The 16,375-nt window shown below is 49.1% G+C and overlaps 1 protein-coding gene across 1 annotated transcript; it reads right to left on the reverse strand.

Moving 5' to 3' along the window:
* Positions 1-8,389: 8,389 nt before the first annotated feature.
* Positions 8,390-13,787, reverse strand: Nr2e3 (nuclear receptor subfamily 2 group E member 3). The gene is made up of 8 exons (XM_051156587.1): positions 13,691-13,787; positions 13,046-13,172; positions 12,779-12,882; positions 12,475-12,696; positions 12,217-12,374; positions 11,277-11,517; positions 10,929-11,034; positions 8,390-8,522 (listed from the first exon to the last, which is right to left on the reverse strand). Exons 1-8 carry the CDS (start codon positions 13,785-13,787, stop codon positions 8,390-8,392), a joined length of 1,188 nt encoding a protein of 395 aa, XP_051012544.1.
* Positions 13,788-16,375: the final 2,588 nt, after the last annotated feature.

A 16,375-nucleotide genomic window follows, 5' to 3' on the forward strand; every position in this document is an offset into this window, starting at 1 on the left:
AAAAGACACAAGCTGTAGGTTCAAGAGACTCTAAGGACAAGGCAGAGAATAATAGAAGACACCTGAAGCCCTCCTCTGGTCATTGCATGTATACAGTGCATACCATCTGCACACACATACATAACATTCATTTTACACACAATACACACAGACTCAGGGTCAGCAGAGGAGCTGGCAGGTAAAGGCATTTGCTGCCAAGCCTGATGACCTGAGTTCAGTCCCCAGGACCCACATGGTGGAGAGAAGGAACTCGTGTAGGCTGTCATCTGACCTCCACACACTGTAGCCCATGCCCATGCACACACACACACACACACAAGTAAAAATGTAACAAAATAAAAAATTTAAAGTATACGATTATAAATATATGCACGTAATGTTGGAGACCTAAGTTTAGAAACAAGCACTAGAGAGGTAGTGGGCTATTTCCATACTCCACTTTCATCAACAGGCAAGTCATCTAGACAAGAACAAACAAGCAACGTCTGAGGCAAACTATACATGAGATGGACCTCACACACATTTGTAGAACATTCCATATAGTGGCCACAGAAATGCACATTCTCAGTGCATATAATTTCCTTTTGAGTATGCCAAATGTTAGAGGCCATAGAACAAATTTTAACTATTTTTTTTTTTCTGATCACAATAGAAGGGCACTAACATTGAACAAGAGAAACTTCAGAAATTATACAAGTTCATGAAGACCAAAGAACAATATGCCACTGAGGAAGTTAGAAAAAATTTCAATTTCTGAAAACACATGTGTGCCAAACACAGCGTGCCAAAGCCTGTGGGATGCAGCTCAAACAAGAGGGCAACAGTGAAGTCTTCCCTTTCAAAAGAATTGGGGCCGAGTGTGGCGGCACACACCTTTAATTTCTACACTAGGGAGACAGAGGCAGGTGGATTACTATGAGTTCAAAGCCAGCCTGGTCTACAGAGTGAGTCCGGGAAAGTCAAGGCTATACAGAGAAACCCTGTCTCGAAAAACAAAACAACAACAAAGAGTTGGGAGAAAGATTTTTGAGCAACCTAATGGTGCATTTCAAAGAGTTAGAGAAGCGAGCCAAACCTAAGAAAGATAATAAAGACCAGAGTGGAGCTGTGTGTAGTGGCACATGCCTTTTGTCCTAGGTCTCTGGAGGGAGGCAATGGCAGGCAGAGTTACGTGGAAGAAGAAGAAGGAGGAGAATGAGGAGGAGGAGGAGGAGGAGGAGGAGAAGAAGGAAAGAAAAATATCTGAGTGGAAATAAAATATAGACTAAAAAGTCAAAAAGTTATTTTGTTGAAAAGATAAACAGAATTGACAAACTTTCAATTAACCAAGAGAGAAAAAGAGAAGATTAAAGATGAAACCAGAGATGAAAAAGACATTTCAAGTAATACCACATACTACAAGAGACTACTAGGGATTGTTTTGAAAAGTTGATATGCCATAGGACTGAAAAACCTATAAGAAATGAACAAATACGTGGACACATATGACCTATCAAAACTGAACTAAGAGGTTCTGAATCTGAACGGACCTATAACTAATGAAGTTGAATCAACACTAAAACATTTTCCAAGAAAGAAAATTACAGAACTCAATGGCTTCACTGCAAAACTTTCAAGCTTTTCAAGAACTAGCAGTGGCTCCCAAGCTCTTCCACAGATTTGAAAGTGAGGTAACCCTTTCAACCTGGCACCATCAGGTCAGCATTACTCTTTCCAAACCTGACAAGGACACGTGATAGAGAAGAAAGGAGAAGAGAAGAGAGGGGAGTGACTGAGGAGGTGGGAATAAACTATAAGATCAGTATTCCTGATGGACACAGATGCAAAAACCCTCAACAAAATGAGAGAAAATGAAATTCAAAAGAGCAACAAAACAATCCTGCAACAAAAAGAAACAGAGAGTGGCACACCTGTGTACCCCACCCCTGGAGGCTGAAGCAGGAAGATGAAGGTTTGAGACCAAGAGTGAGGTTCAGAGCAGTCTGGACTACATAATAAAGCCTTGTCTCAAGCAAAGAGCATACACACTGTCAAGTTACTTTCATTCCAGAGATGAAAAATGATTCAACATCTGCAAATGAGCAAGACATGCAAACTGTGGAGAATCAAGTCAATGCAGAAAAAGAATTTGGCAAAATTCAAATTTTCTTTATGATTAAAAAAAAATCTCTACAGAGTCCCAGGTCAGCCAGAGCTAACTGGAGAAACCCTATGTGTGGGGGGGGGGGGGGGGGGGGGGTGGGGTGGGGTGGAGTGGGGAGGGGCCTGAACAAATTAGGTATAGAGGATCAGATCTCAGCATAACAGGGCTTTGATAGCATCATCGTACTGAATTGGGGAAAAGTGGGAGTATTGTCCCTAAGGAACAAGACAAGGCTGTCCACTTTCACAGACCTTACTCAGTGCAATATTAGACATTTTGAGCAGAGATATTAGGCAAGAGAAAGAAAGAAAAGGTGTACAGAAGTAAAGTTTTCCATTCGCAGATGAATGTTTCTATACATTGAAAAACACAAGATACTCAAAAGATGGTTAGAAATGAAAAAATCAGTAAGGTAGTAGGGTATTTAAATAAAAAAACAACATATCAAATCAGTGCTTTTCTATGTATCAATAATAAATTTGCTGAGAAATAAATCATGAAATCATTCTTATTCACAATGTCCATATAAACCAACAAACAAACAAAAACCCCAGGGATAAATTTAGCTAAGGAAATAAAGATTTCTACAATAAGAACTGCAAACCTGATTAAAGAAACTGAAGAAAACATGAAAAGATTTCCTTAGAATGAGGGATATACAGAATTAACATGATTAAATTACATACTATACAAAGTGACCTATAGAGTCAACATGATTCCCATCAGAGTGTTAGCACATTTTTCCAAGAGTGAGAAAAAATTCCAAAAGTCATGTGGAAGCAGAGAGGATTCCAAATAGCCGCAGCAGTGTTGAGCAAGAAAGGCAACAAGTTGGAGACCTCATAGTACCTGATTCTGAGAAATTTTACAGAGCCCCAGTCACTAAAACAGCGTGATGTGGACCAACAGAACACAATCCCATCCCAGACAGACCAGGATGCGCAAGTCCAGTCAATTGGTTCTCAACAAGATTGTAAAAAAAGCTGGGCGTGGTGGCGCATGCCTGTAATCCCAGCCCTTGGGAGGCAGAGGCAGGCAGATCGCTGTGAGTTCAAGGCCAGCCTGGTCTACAAAGCGAGTCCAGGACAGCCAAGGCTACACAGAGAGACCCTGTCTCGAAAAAACAAACAAACAAACAAACAACAACAACAAAGAATGTTTAAAAATTTTTTGGAATAAGTAATAAATGGCCTGGGGACACTGGACATCCTCAAACAGAAGACTGAAACTCGATCACTCTGTACAACAGTCAATCAAAATGTATCAAAAGCCTAGATTTGAAATCTGAAGATTTAAAACTACTGGGAGAAAAACATAGAGGAAGCACTTCAGTTCATTAGCGCAGGCAATGATTTTCCTGGATAGGTCTCCAAAGCACAGGAAATCAAAGCTAAACCTGACTGACTACACCAAGTGCAAAGGTTTGGCCCACCTACAGGCTGGGGGTGCAGTTCCCCGCTAGAGGGCTTGCTCAGCATATAGACTTCCATGTCAGTTCCCAACGCCCAGGAAAAGCAACAAAAACCATCAAAACACACACACACACACACACACACACACACACACACACACACACACACACATACAAAATACAGAATGGGAGAAAATATTTGCCAACCACTCATCTGACAGAGGATTAATAGCTATACATTATTTTGAAAATGTTGTTTTAAATCCCATATAATCCAGTTTTAAAATCGGCAAATGATCTGAGCAGACACCTCTCCAAAGGAAATGCAAATGGAAAATAAATATATGAAAATGCTCAATATCATTAATCACGAGGAAATTGCAAATCAAAACTATATTGAGACATTATTTTGTCCCAGTTAAAATGGCTGCCATTATGAATGAATACTACTGATGATGTAGACTTTCTGTTAAAAAGAGCTTCTCGTTTTTATGTGTGGCGGGAGGGGGAAGGGAAGGGAGAGGAAGAGGGGGAAGAGACAAAGTGAGAGAAGGGGGGTATGCCTTGTGTGTTTGTGGGTGGGTGGGTGGGTGCCTTTGGAAGTCAAGAGAGGGTGTCAGATTCCCTGGAGCTGAAGTTACAGGCAGTGTGAGGCATCCAGATGGTGGAGGGTAGGAACCAAACCCAGGGTCTCTGGAAGAGCAGGAAGAGCTCTTAACCACGCCTGTACACTCTTGGTGAGGATAAAAATTATCATCACCACTGTGAAGAGCAGCAGAGATTTCCCCAGAGAATTCATTGCAGAGCCAGGTGTGGTTGTGGTGCACGCCTGTAATCCCAGCATTTGGGAGGCTGAGGCAGGCAGATCAGGAGTTTCAGGCTTGGGCTTCATAAGATCCTATGATATACGTGTGTGTGTGTGTGTGTGTGTGTGTGTGTGTGTGTGTGTGTGTGTGTGTGTGTGTGTGTGTGTAAAAACCAGAATGACCACATTATCCAGACATATGTGCTATGAAATCAATTTCCAGAGAGGTACCAGCATGCTCAGGTTTACGGCAGAACTGTTCACAATATCCGACCTATATGAACCGTCTAAGTACTAACCAACAGGTGAATGATTTGTTTTTTGAATGATTTTTTTTAATGGTATACATACACAATGGGGTTTTGTTTGGCAGTAAAGAAAGCTGAAATCCTGTCATTTGCAGCAAAATGGATGGCCCCGTGGACAGAAGTAAAATACGATAAACCAGACGCTCAAAAATTAGCATTAAATGTTATCATTCATAAGCTGAAACTAAAAAGGTCACCCTGGAAGTATATGGATGGTTATTGGGGACCACGAGAAAGCAGGAAGTAGACAAAGGTAAAAGATAGGTGGTTCTGTGAAGACAGCTGTTCTAGTTTGGTTTCTGTTGCTTTAACAAAAGCAACACCAGGAAGGAAAGAGTTTGCTTCAGCTTACAGTTTGCAGACTGTCACTGAGGAAAGCTGAGGCGGGGTGCCAGGCGGGAACTTGAAGCAGAAACCGTGGAGCTTGCTCAATTTCTTATTCAGCCCAGGCCCACCTGCCCAGGCACTGCAGCAAGGCCCACCTGCCCAGGCACTGCAGCAAGGCCCACCTGCCCAGGCACTGCAGCAAGGCCCACCTGCCCAGGCACTGCAGCAAGGCCCACCTGCCCAGGCACTGCAGCAAGGCCCACCTGCCCAGGCACTGCAGCAAGGCCCACCTGCCCAGGCACTGCACCAAGGCCCACCTGCCCAGGCACTGCTTATGCTTGGAGCAGATCAGAGAATATTAACAAAGGTCCCGGCCCATACCGAGCTTATAGTCAGTCTACTGGCAAAGTCCAAGGACACCCGCCCAAGCAGGGCAGCTGTCACAGGCCAGGCTTCCACTCTGATTCGGGTTATTAATTTTGGTCTTTCTGGTCATTTTGAAGTCTTTCCCAGCCCTTCCTGATTGAAATGCCTGGTTAGGCTATAGCGGAGAAGCGTCGTTATATGAACCAGAAAATGCAATTTCTTAAGAAAAGAAAGGCCTGAGTAAGCCAAAGGAACCTCCGTGGTGCTTCACAGCTGAGCACACTTCTGGCACTGAGGGCAAAACCCAGCCGAACCCAAACAAAACCAAACAAGTCTCTCACAAAGGACCTAAAAGAAAGTCGTCCCCATCTGCCTATGTTCGTTCCCCTGATCTTATTGTGATGAAATACCAAGTTCCGTTCCTAGCACCCGGTCAGGGCAGCTCACAACTGCCTGTAATTCCAGCTCCAGCTCCAAAACCTAAAGCCTTTGGGCTCTCCAGGCACACGCGTGCGCGCGCACACACACACACACACACACAAACTCCAAAATAACTATTTAAAAAAGGAAACATTTTGGCTCACAGTTTCATCCATGCTTGACTGTCTCCGTTGTTGCTCTCACACAGGCAGCTGCTCAGGTGTTCCCAGGACAAAGTGCTAAAGGAGGAGCCAGGGCCCCAAGATGCCGCCCACCTTTCTTCCAAATAGGACCCGCCTCTTAAAGGTTACACCAGCTCCCACCAGCGCCATAGGCTGGTGCCCACGCTTCTCACGCCTGGGGCGGGGGCGGCGGGGAGGACGGACACTGAAGATCCAAACCAAAACACGGACTTTCTGGTGTTCCTACAACAAGGGAAAACCCTTAGAGGAGCAGCTGGCTTTGAAAGCAGGCAAAGAGCGGATGACTCAGCTTACATATCTCCTTGAATTCTCCAAGACCTCCTTTCTCCAGGGAAGCTCCAGAGCTCTTTGCCGGAGAGCTTCAGCAGGCCACTTTTGCGCCCTCGGTGTTGTTGAAAGCCAGATTTTAAGCTAAATAAGCTGGGCAGATGTGGACCATTTCAACCATGTGTTTTCCTCAGGTGTCTTTGTTTGGGCCTTAATAGATAGGCACGACCTCATGTGAAATTAAAGTGCAAAAGACAACCAACCGACAGGCCAGGCTGGTGCGTTTATTTATTTGGGGTGGGGGAGGAGTGCACATACCACAGTGTGCAGATGGGGGTCAGAGGACAACCTGCAGAAGTTGGTTTTCTCCTTCCACCATGTGGGTGGGGCTCGAAGCTCAAGGCAAGGCTTAGATGATTAATGTCATGTCTCCGGTGAGCCCTCCTGCTGCCCCAGGCTCATACTTTCAGAAGACACAGTCTCAGTCAGTTGGCCTGCTCTGGTGTGAAAGTCTTGCACTAGGCAGTGTCAGGCGCCTTCCTCTCTCAGCCTGGCCCACTTTCCATTTCCTGAGCAGAGGGTATATGTCTTTGCAGCTACGAGTGTGCAAATGGAAGCCAAAGGCCGGGAAACCCCTAGACTCTGTGGCTTCCTCACATACTGTTTTACTTCCAGACCCATACATTTCTTCTCTAAAGACAGGAAATGCAGCCAAATGCTTGAGCTGATTTTGGAGGGGAGGAGAGAGGCAGCAGCATCAGAATTGGGTGAGCAGTGGTACCACTGCCATAAGGCTTTTGTTTACTCAGAAATTGTGACAACTGGTCCTCCTTGGAGTTATATGAGGATGAGATGACACAAGCTGGGTGCCCAGATCACTGTCTGACATATGTAAACCCTGTGTGTCTGGGTAGTGCTGGGAACCTAACCTAGGGCTTCATACATGTTAAGCAAGTGCACTTTGCTGGACCACAGCCGGATGACATGTTAACTTTCATAATTATTTTCCAGGTCTCACAAACTTGCTTGGGTCTCTCTTTGTAAAAGAGGGCTTGTCCAAGTCAGGTCTGTCCATGAGGGATTAAGGAATGATAATGTAGCGTCTCTCTCTCTCTCTCTCTCTCACACACACACACACACACACACACACACACACACACACTGCACCTGTGATTGTCTTCCTCTGAGCTGTGCCAATGAACATACACACAGCCTGCGATTGTTTTGCTGAGCTGTAATAAAACACGTGCACGTGCAAACACATACACACACACACACACACACACACACGCATGCACGCCCGCACCAGCAACTGAGACTGCCTTGCTCTGAGCTGCAGGTGTTCTGCAGGTGTGAAGGGAGGAGGAGAGGGATTCGTTGGATCCTGTGGGAAATTGTGCCCAGAGCCTCAATGCGTAACACCTGGACTCTGACTTGGACTGAAACCAGACAAAACTCAAAACACCTTGTACTCACGTCTCCACGTCCTCAAATAGAGAGCCTGGGATGCCGTTTTCTGGTTTTATTTTAACCGGAGGTCAAACAAAAGACAGCTGCGTGCATGGATTTTAAGTGCCCAATGAGTTTTAATGACTATCAGCTTCTCATCCAGGTCACAGTAAAAGACATTCCTAGTGAGGGGCTACTTTTCCTCTTCCTGGCCCCAGCCCCCACCCAGAGGTGACTTCTGGCTTTATCACTACCAATCTTATCTGCATATTTTGTTTGTTTGTTTTCTTTTATTTTGTCTTTCTTTCCATTCCCACCTCCCTTCTGTTCCCTCCCAGTCCCTGGTCTTGAACGTGGTAGCAATGTCTCTCACGTCTAGATTTTGTTCAACATCTAGCCTATGGAATGGATCTATATTGTCCTGTGGACCCACTGTTTATTATTTTTTTTTATTTTTATTTTTGGCCATAGCTGTTTTACCTATGAATATAACAACACAACCATGCAGTCTACTGTCCAAACTGAGTTAGTGGTATTATGAAAAAGGCTGCTATGAATATCCCAACAATGTATTTTGGGAGAAATTTCTGCCAGGTACAAATACCTGCATGTGGAATTGCTAGCTGAGAAGAAAGACAGGGAAATATTTAGCTTCAGACGAGCGTTGCCTGTAAATGCGTGACACGCCCACTAGTTTTTGAACATGTCACATAAGAGCTTCTCCATTGGAGTGTTCCCGATGGTCTTTCGGAAGAAGAGGAGCTCGATGCGCTCAGCAGTGATGAACCTCAAAGCCGGGAGCAGGAGCAGCAATTTCCCAAACCTGAACAGGAGAAAGGACAAAGACGCTGTCAGGCCAGCCTCATAGCAAGCCAGTGGGAGAGGGGAGCAGAGCCAGGTGCCCAGGGCCAGCCAGGGGCCTTTCAAGGAAAGGCATGCAAGCGCGTGCATGCGTGCGTGCGTGCGTGCGTGCCTGTACCTGAGTGCCTATGTGTTGCAGGTGCTTGTGCATTTGGGTGGAAGTTGAGGTCAAATGACTGTCTAGATGATTCTCCTGTTTATTTACAGAGTCGGAATCTGTTGCTGAACTGGAAGCTCACCAATTCTGGCTAGTCCAGCTAGCTTACTTGCCCCCAGGGACCCCCATGTCAGTTTACCAAGTGTTGGGATTACAGGCAGCTGCCATGCCTGCCAGCTTTTGTGCGGGTACCCGGGATCCGAACTCCCACCTGCATACATGTGCAGCCACTTCCCAGCCTATGAGATATTGATAGCAGTCCGTTTGCATGTTCATTGATCATATAAATACTATAATTAAATTATATTAGTTTTTTGTTGTTGTTGTTGTTATTTTGTTTTGTTTTTTTGAGACAGGGTTTTTCTCTGGGTAGCCTTGGCTGTCCTGGAACTTACTTTGTAGACCAGGCTGGCCTTGAACTCACAGAGATCCACCTGTCTCTGCCCATCTAAGCTATGTTAGTTTTACATAAAAGGATATGAATTCCTGTCTGTGAGACACCTATGGTCATTAGTAACTACTACTGAAAGTGTTCTGAAGTCAGGGAAGATTTTGGTTAGCTGAGATATTCCGGGGGTGGGGGTGGGGCAATCCATCTTAGTTTCAAGTAAGAACCATTTGCTAAAGCAGGAGTCCCCAGTGCAGAAAAAGAAAGAAAAAACAAAAACAAAAAACCAAACAAACCTTGAGACAAGGCTTCTTTCTGAACCTGAGCCTTGATATTTCAGCTGGGCTGGCTGGACAGAGAGTTCCCAGATCTGCCTGTCTCTGCTGTCCAACACTGTGGTTTTTTTATTTTTATTTTATTTAACCTGCTGTTCCCAGCATCTTTAGCTTTTTCACACGGGGGCTGGGGATTTGAACCCATGTCCTCATGCTTGCACAGCAAACACTTTTACCCACTAAGCCATCTCCTCAGCCCTTCCTCCACTATGTTTTGAAACAAAGTCTCTCTGATGAGTTTGGAATTCATCAGTTGATCTAGGCTGGCCGGCCAATGAGTTCCATGGGTCCATCTGTCTCCACTCAACCCAGTGCTGGGGTGACAGGTGCATGCCACCATGCCCACGCTTTTATATAGGTGCCGAGGATCCACACTCAGGTCCCCCAGAACATGGCAAGTTCCTCCTAAACTTTCAACTTTCCCTTTAAGTTTTGAAAGCCCTCTCCCCCCAAACGCATCTCTTTGCCCATACCTTATATAGACAACTGCCAAATCCGTCCCTTTCCGACTCCCAGAGTCATGCATTGTAGTGTGTTTCCTATTCCCTGTGGCCCCTCCCCAAAGCCATTGCCCCTTGAAAGCTCCTGGACAGGGAAGTCACTGTTCTGTCTTTTGTGTACACTGCAGCACCAGTCTGCGTGGGGTCTTGTGCATGGAATCCTCTCCTATAGACTCTCAGGTGTTCCTCAACTTCTCTCATTGCATGTGTCCTTCGTGGGCATTCTGAGCTCTGGCTGGGCTGGTCCCAGGGTCACTCTCCAGTTCATTTTCCCACCTTCCTACCAGCAAGAATCTTTTTGAACCTTCCATATTTGACTCTTAAGAAAGCATGTTGCTAGTCTCTCTCTCCTTTCATAGGTAAGATTTTTTTCTCTTCTATTTAGACTCTATTCTAATATGGGGAGAGACACAGTCCCTGTTAAAGACTGGGGTCACAGTAGGGTGCACCTGTTAAGATCAGCCCCTGGGAAACAGAGGCAGGAAAACTGACTTTGAAGCCAGTCTAGGCTACACATTGAGATCCTATCCTTAAAAAGTAAAAAATTTTTGAGGCAGGGTTTCTTTGTGTAGCTTTGGCTAGCCTAGAACTCGCTCTGTAGACCAGGCTGGCCTCAAACACACAGTGATCAGCCTGTCGCTGCCCTCCTGAGTGCTGAGATTAAAGGGGCGCACCACCACTGCCCAGTCCAAAAAGTACAACTTTAAAGCCTGGCATTTGGTGTCCCCTCAGACACAAGCCACTCTCCACATCTGACCAAGGTGATTCTTGTCTTTCATGTGGGTACCATGGTGAACATTCCTGAAAGCGCTGTCCTTTGTCCCCTCCTAGGACCTGGCACTGTGCCTGGTCATAGATGTTGGATAGCTGCAGCTTACTGAGCCTGGTATCCTGTGTAAGCAGGGAAGCCCCGAGGCAGTGTGGGAGAGGTGGGTTGGGAGGAAGGTGGACAGAGAGGGTAGGTAAGTGGGTAGGTCATTACTGTCACCTAACGGGCTGGCTGGGGTGGTGAGCCTTGCTATGCTGGCTTAGCATCACCTGGGACTGGTCCTGCAAAGCCTCCACGTGCTCAGGATCCTTCAGGCCTCGTGTCTCTGGGGGAGAAGCAGCGCCAGTGAGCTCCCCCTTCCAGAAGCCAGCCTCACCCCACATGCCCCCAAAGGATTTTGTCAGGCTACATCTCTTTTCTTTGCTCCCCCTCCCCTAGAAAGAAGACTATGTCTCTACACCCAGGTGGGTTTATGAAGAGCCCAGCTGAGGGAAGTCACCAGAAATCTGCCCCCCCCCTCTAAATTCCCAACCACGTCTCTGGAAGGCTTGGGCTAAGGCTCAGTACCAGGTTTGAAGAGGACCAGGGCCTTCATGCAGGCAAACTCTGTGGGGTCCACTGCTAGCGCACGGAACCGGGAGATGGTTTCCTGCAGGAAGCGCATCTCTGCGCTGGCCAAGGCCAGCCTGCTCTGAGAGCCGCCAGAAGCCTCGGGTGGTGCCAGCAGTGGGCAGCTGTCCAGAGGCAGGGACCACTGAATGGCTCCCAGGAGGAAAAGTTCGTTCCACGCCTCTTCCAGCAAGATCACCTGTGATCAGAGAGGCCTCAAGTGTCAGCACAGATGCACAGCTCCGGGGTGCCTAGGGCCTTCTCCTGACCTCTGTCCTCACAGGCTCATCTACTTAGGTTTCCAAATGCTTCATGGATTCTATCCAGAGATAGAGCTGGGCCATTCAGGATAAGCCTAAACCCTAGGAATGCTGGGCAGCCTCAAGATGAGTCCACGAGTGTCACACTGAGTGAGTTCAAGAGATTGGCTGGTTCTGCCAAGCCATTCCCTCCAGACAGCCTGCTCAGTACCTCTGGCCAGCCACTCTCTCCTGGATCACTGTGCTTGGGGCACCTTTCTGGGTGTGGAAAGGCTAGGGTAACACTCAGGCCTCAAGCCACATGATCCTGCGCTCTAAAGAACCCACCGTCAGCCACTTTGCTGTTCAGGGTACACTGTCTCGCACAGAATGGCTACCGGCCACTCAGAGAGCCACAGGTCCCACTGTGCATCCCAGGCTCTACGCATCTTTGGTTAGCATCCTTCCCTCAGAGACTTAGCTATTTCCTCTGCCACTGTCCTGACCATCCCTAAACAAGTACCCCAGGAGTCACCATCTGAGCTATGTAAGCCTCTATCCCTCACCAGCCCAGGGGTGTATGTTCCCCCAAGCTGGCCGACCTATAACTCCTGACTGTGCCTGGCTCAGCTCCAGTAGGCAGGCCGTGTGATATATACCTGGTCCCGGAAGGGCAAGTTGGAAAACACAGGCAAGTTCTTGGCCCACTTGACTGCCATGAAGAGGAGGCGAGCTGATGTCTCATGGATGCCATCCAGACTGCAGGGGGATGCAGGGAACTCGGGGTCATTGCTGGTGACATCGATAGTCTCTTCCGCTATTTGGAGGAGGAGGAGGAGGTGGTGGTGGTTTTGACCTTAGTGGCTGCTCTGTGGAAGCCAGGTGTGAGGATCATGCCCCCCTGCTCTCCCACGTACCATCCTCCGGCTCCAGCTTAGCGCAAGTCTCGGCAGTGATGAGACTGGCCATGAAGTGGTGGCCCATGGCTCTGGCTGCAGACGCAGATGTGGGGCCCCGGGGACCGGGCCCTGCTAGGGCTGGGGAGGCCACCACGGGTTCTGGTCGTGGGTCGCTACCCGCTTCCATGCTATCCAGGTGGACCTGGGCCATGCTTCGGGGTTGCCGCTCATTCTGCACAGCTTGGAAGGCAGGGCAACTCAGGACACCCCGTCCCTGCCCCTCTGCCCCTCCCACCTCAGCTCGCCCACGCCCACCGCTTACCATCTTGGTTCATGCCTGCTTGTAGGCACTTCTTTAGCCGGCAGGCCTGACACTGGTTGCGATGGGCCTTATCCACCGGGCACATTCCTGCTCCCACCTGGCATCTGCAGAGGACAGGGAGCTCCTGAGGGCCAACGTCACGCCCAGGGCCTAGACCTTGAGTTGGGACATTTTTGCCCTGGTCTCATCTTCCACTTTCCCTGAACAACCTCCGCCCATGTTAGGCACACAGGGACGGGTGGGCAGGCCGACAGAGCTAGTAGGTACCTATAGATGAGCCTCCGTCTCACGCTCCTCTTGAAGAAGCCACTGCAGCCGTTGCAGGCGTAGACGCCATAGTGTTTCCCACTGCTGCTGTCCCCGCACACTCGGCACTGCAGTGAGGGGCCCACACCTGCCAGGGGAGGCGGAACTGGACTGAAAGACTGCACATTCCCTCCCCTATGCATCATTTTCCTGGGTCCACAGGTTCCTACCTTCCCTAATCTAGACACACTCGTGTCACTGAGACAAAGCGGCTTCCTTGCTATGGCACACCCCTAACCGCTGTTCCCACCACTTATCCTCTACTGCTCCCTCCATAGCTTATTTCTAGCAAGACATCCACGCTGTCTCCGCTTTCCCCAGCCCCATTCCTTCCCTGTGAGTGGCTTCGGGCACTCACGAGAAGTCACAAGGACTTCTGTCTGTCTCAAGAGCACCCCTTTCCTTCCTCAGCAGCTGGGTTGGTGCCTCCTCCTTTGTTGGCCTTTGCGTCTCTAGGACGTTGGGGTTGTCAGCAGGCCCCCATGCTTTCTCACAGCTCTCAGGGGCGGGGGCTATGTAGCTTAAGCCCCTCTTATGGCTCCCTGAACCCACTGCTTGTACTCCCTTCCCCAAGGGCCCAGACCTCACTGCCAGGAAAATCCATACCTGTTGGATCCTCTCCGAGCCCCCATCTTCCTGGAGACTCCTTCTTGGAGGCTGTCACAGCCACAGGCACAATGGAGGCAGCCACTGTGGAGCTCATCGGATGTGGCTTGTCCAAAGGGCAGCCTGCCTGCTAGAGGTTGCTGGGCCCAGCCTGTGCCTTCACCTCTACCCCTGTCTGTCTGTCTGTCTGTCTGTCTGTGCCTGTCTCTCCTCTGCTTCCTTTCCCTTGTGAGTTAGCTTTTCCTCCTTCTGGAGCTTTCTCTGCACCTGGGCTCTGGGTCCAGACTTCTCCCAGCACAGCTCTGGAGGCCTGCCGTGTATGATCCTCTTAATCTTTACTGTCTCCTCAGGGGATCAACTGGGCCACACCTGCAGCTTTACCCAGGTGCCCCCTGGGAGCCCGCCAGTCCTGCTGGCCTCACATCCCTAGGGTCTGTCCATCCTTTGCTGCCCTTACACACACTGCACCAGAGCAAGGAGCCTGGCTAAGACTACCTGTTCTCGTCCGTTTGTTATCCAGTGAGAAATCATGTGTATGTGTGTGTGTGTGTGTGTGTGTGTGTGTGTGTGTGTGTGTTATACATCCCACCTCCTCAAGGACTTTAAGTGTTTTTGTGGCATTGGCCATGCATTTGAGGCATGTGTGCCTGTGTATGAAGCACTGTACTTGTGCAGGTCCCTGCACCTGGGTGCATACTCACTTTGGGTCCTAGGAAGCCCACTCGCTGTCCTGGGGGTTCTCACCCTAGTCTCTTGATAAAGAACAGCTTGGGGCCCATGATTTGGGGACTTATCCCCTGGAAGACTGGCATCACCAGATGTCTCTGTGGTCAGGGCCAGCGGAGGGTGTTGGGCAGGCTGAGGGAGAGGAGAGGCTGTCGGATCTTTCTCCATGGCACCATGAGGTGGGCCACAGCTCATGAAGTGAGGGTCTTATCCTTCTGGTACCAGGGTCCCCACAAGAAGAGAGGCTAGATCAAGGAGAGACCCACCCCCATGTATGTCCCTACTCAGTCATGGGCCAAGCATCCCCGGGCAGGTGGATCAGCCTCTGTGGCCCTTGGTTTTCTCCTCTGGGGGTGATTCTGATGCCTGTCTTCTGGTGTGGTTGGGAAAATGAAGGTAGCTCATTCCCAGGATGTGTCTTGGTGCACGGTATGGACTAAGAAGGTCGAAACAACACCCATGCTGTTTCCTGTCCCTTGCCATTCTCTCTCCAGGCCCAAGGGCGACAGGAAATAGCATGTTGGTCTCTGGGGAGGGGATGCCCATCCTCAGCTAGCCTGGCCTCATAGGGTGGGATAGGGCAGTTTGTCCTGCATTAGAGCCTGGGAGCGTCTAAAGGGATCATGGGGTGAAGGGGGCAGAAGGGTGGGTCATGGCCTCCTCAGTAGGGTTAACCCTCGCTGTGACAGGGAAGCACTATTGGGGATTTGGAAAGTCAGCTCAGGGGCTTTGCAGGGTGATCTGCTGAGGCTGTGATTCTCTCTCCTGTTCTGTCTGTCCTCACCTCTACCCAGGAACCCCTCAGGACCCTTCATGGACAAGGCCTGAAAGTCTATCTAGCAGCCAAGCCAGAGCGGATGTCAGAACACACAGGCTGTACTCTAAACATGTCATCAGCGTCACAGACCCAAGTCACCCTAGCAATCCTCTCCGCGGACAATCCTGAACGACATTTCTGGCTTCAATGACAGCTTTGTGTTAGGCTCTCACCATGCACTGTCCTCAGGCAAAATCTATGCCCCCCCGCCCCCAGTTCCCACTCATCCCCAACTGACTTGCCTAGATATGTAAGTGGGGCCCAAGGACTCGGGGTGTGTGCGTGCAGTCATGTTGAGGGACAGGATGGGTCAGGCTGAGCTGAGGGTCTCAGCTGAGCCACTGCAGAGGAGAAGGCAGGACCTGCGGGTATGGGAGAAATGGTGGGGGGCTGGGGGGAGGAGTCAGAGATGGAATCTCAGTACTGTCGCACTCTGGGAAACCACCAGTGTCAAACTCATATCTCACAGTGACCCTACAGAGAAGCTGCCACTAGGAGCCTCAACTCACAGCTGTGGAGACAGAGTCAGAGAGGCCCAGAGTGGGGAGGTAATTTGCTTATTACATAGCTAAGGAACAGTAAAGGGGTAGAGATGGAGGCGAATATAAATCAATACAGATCCATCCCAGAGTCTCTGGTGAGACACCTGGGTAAGCCTGTGCCAGGAGGAAGGGCCAGCTGAAGACAGGACCTAGGGCCTGAAGGGCAGTCCCTGGCCAGCACCAAGCCTGGCATTTTATTTGCTGAGCTCTGTGCACTTTTGTTTCTGGATGTGCCCTGGGTGTGGGGGTAGGTGGGGGATGGGAGATATACAGTTAAAAGGTTAGTAGGGTAGAGAGAGGAGGCAGGGCGAGGTCAGCACCGAACGGAGATTTGGTTTTGTTTTTTTATTTTTTATTTTTGTTTTTTTCCCCCCGTCTTTCCCAAGTGGACTTGGCCTCATTTGGGGCTGACAGTATAGCGGAAGGGCTAAGGAAGGGAGAAAGTCCTAGGGTAGCCCCAGCGGGGCCTCACGTAGGCTTTGGGACAAATGGAGCCCAGAGACCTTGACCCTACCAGGTGTGTATTCTAGGCAGGTGCTGGGAGAATCTGACCACAGGACAGATGCGGTGCCTTCCCCACGGGGCACTGCAGGAACACCC

Source organism: Acomys russatus, chromosome 14, assembly GCF_903995435.1.
Source record: "Acomys russatus chromosome 14, mAcoRus1.1, whole genome shotgun sequence".
Lineage (NCBI taxonomy): Eukaryota > Metazoa > Chordata > Mammalia > Rodentia > Muridae > Acomys > Acomys russatus.

Bases quoted from the DNA above. Each gene is read 5' to 3' on its own strand.
- Nr2e3 (XM_051156587.1), bottom strand. From the start codon at position 13,787: ATGAGCTCCACAGTGGCTGCCTCCATTGTGCCTGTGGCTGTGACAGCC. The intron at 13,173-13,690 runs GTATGGATTTTC...CTCCCCTGGCAG, and splicing joins GCTCGGAGAGGATCCAACAG to GTGTGGGCCCCTCACTGCAG. The intron at 11,518-12,216 runs GTATATATCACA...CTCTGATCACAG, and splicing joins ACTTGCCCTTCCGGGACCAG to GTGATCTTGCTGGAAGAGGC.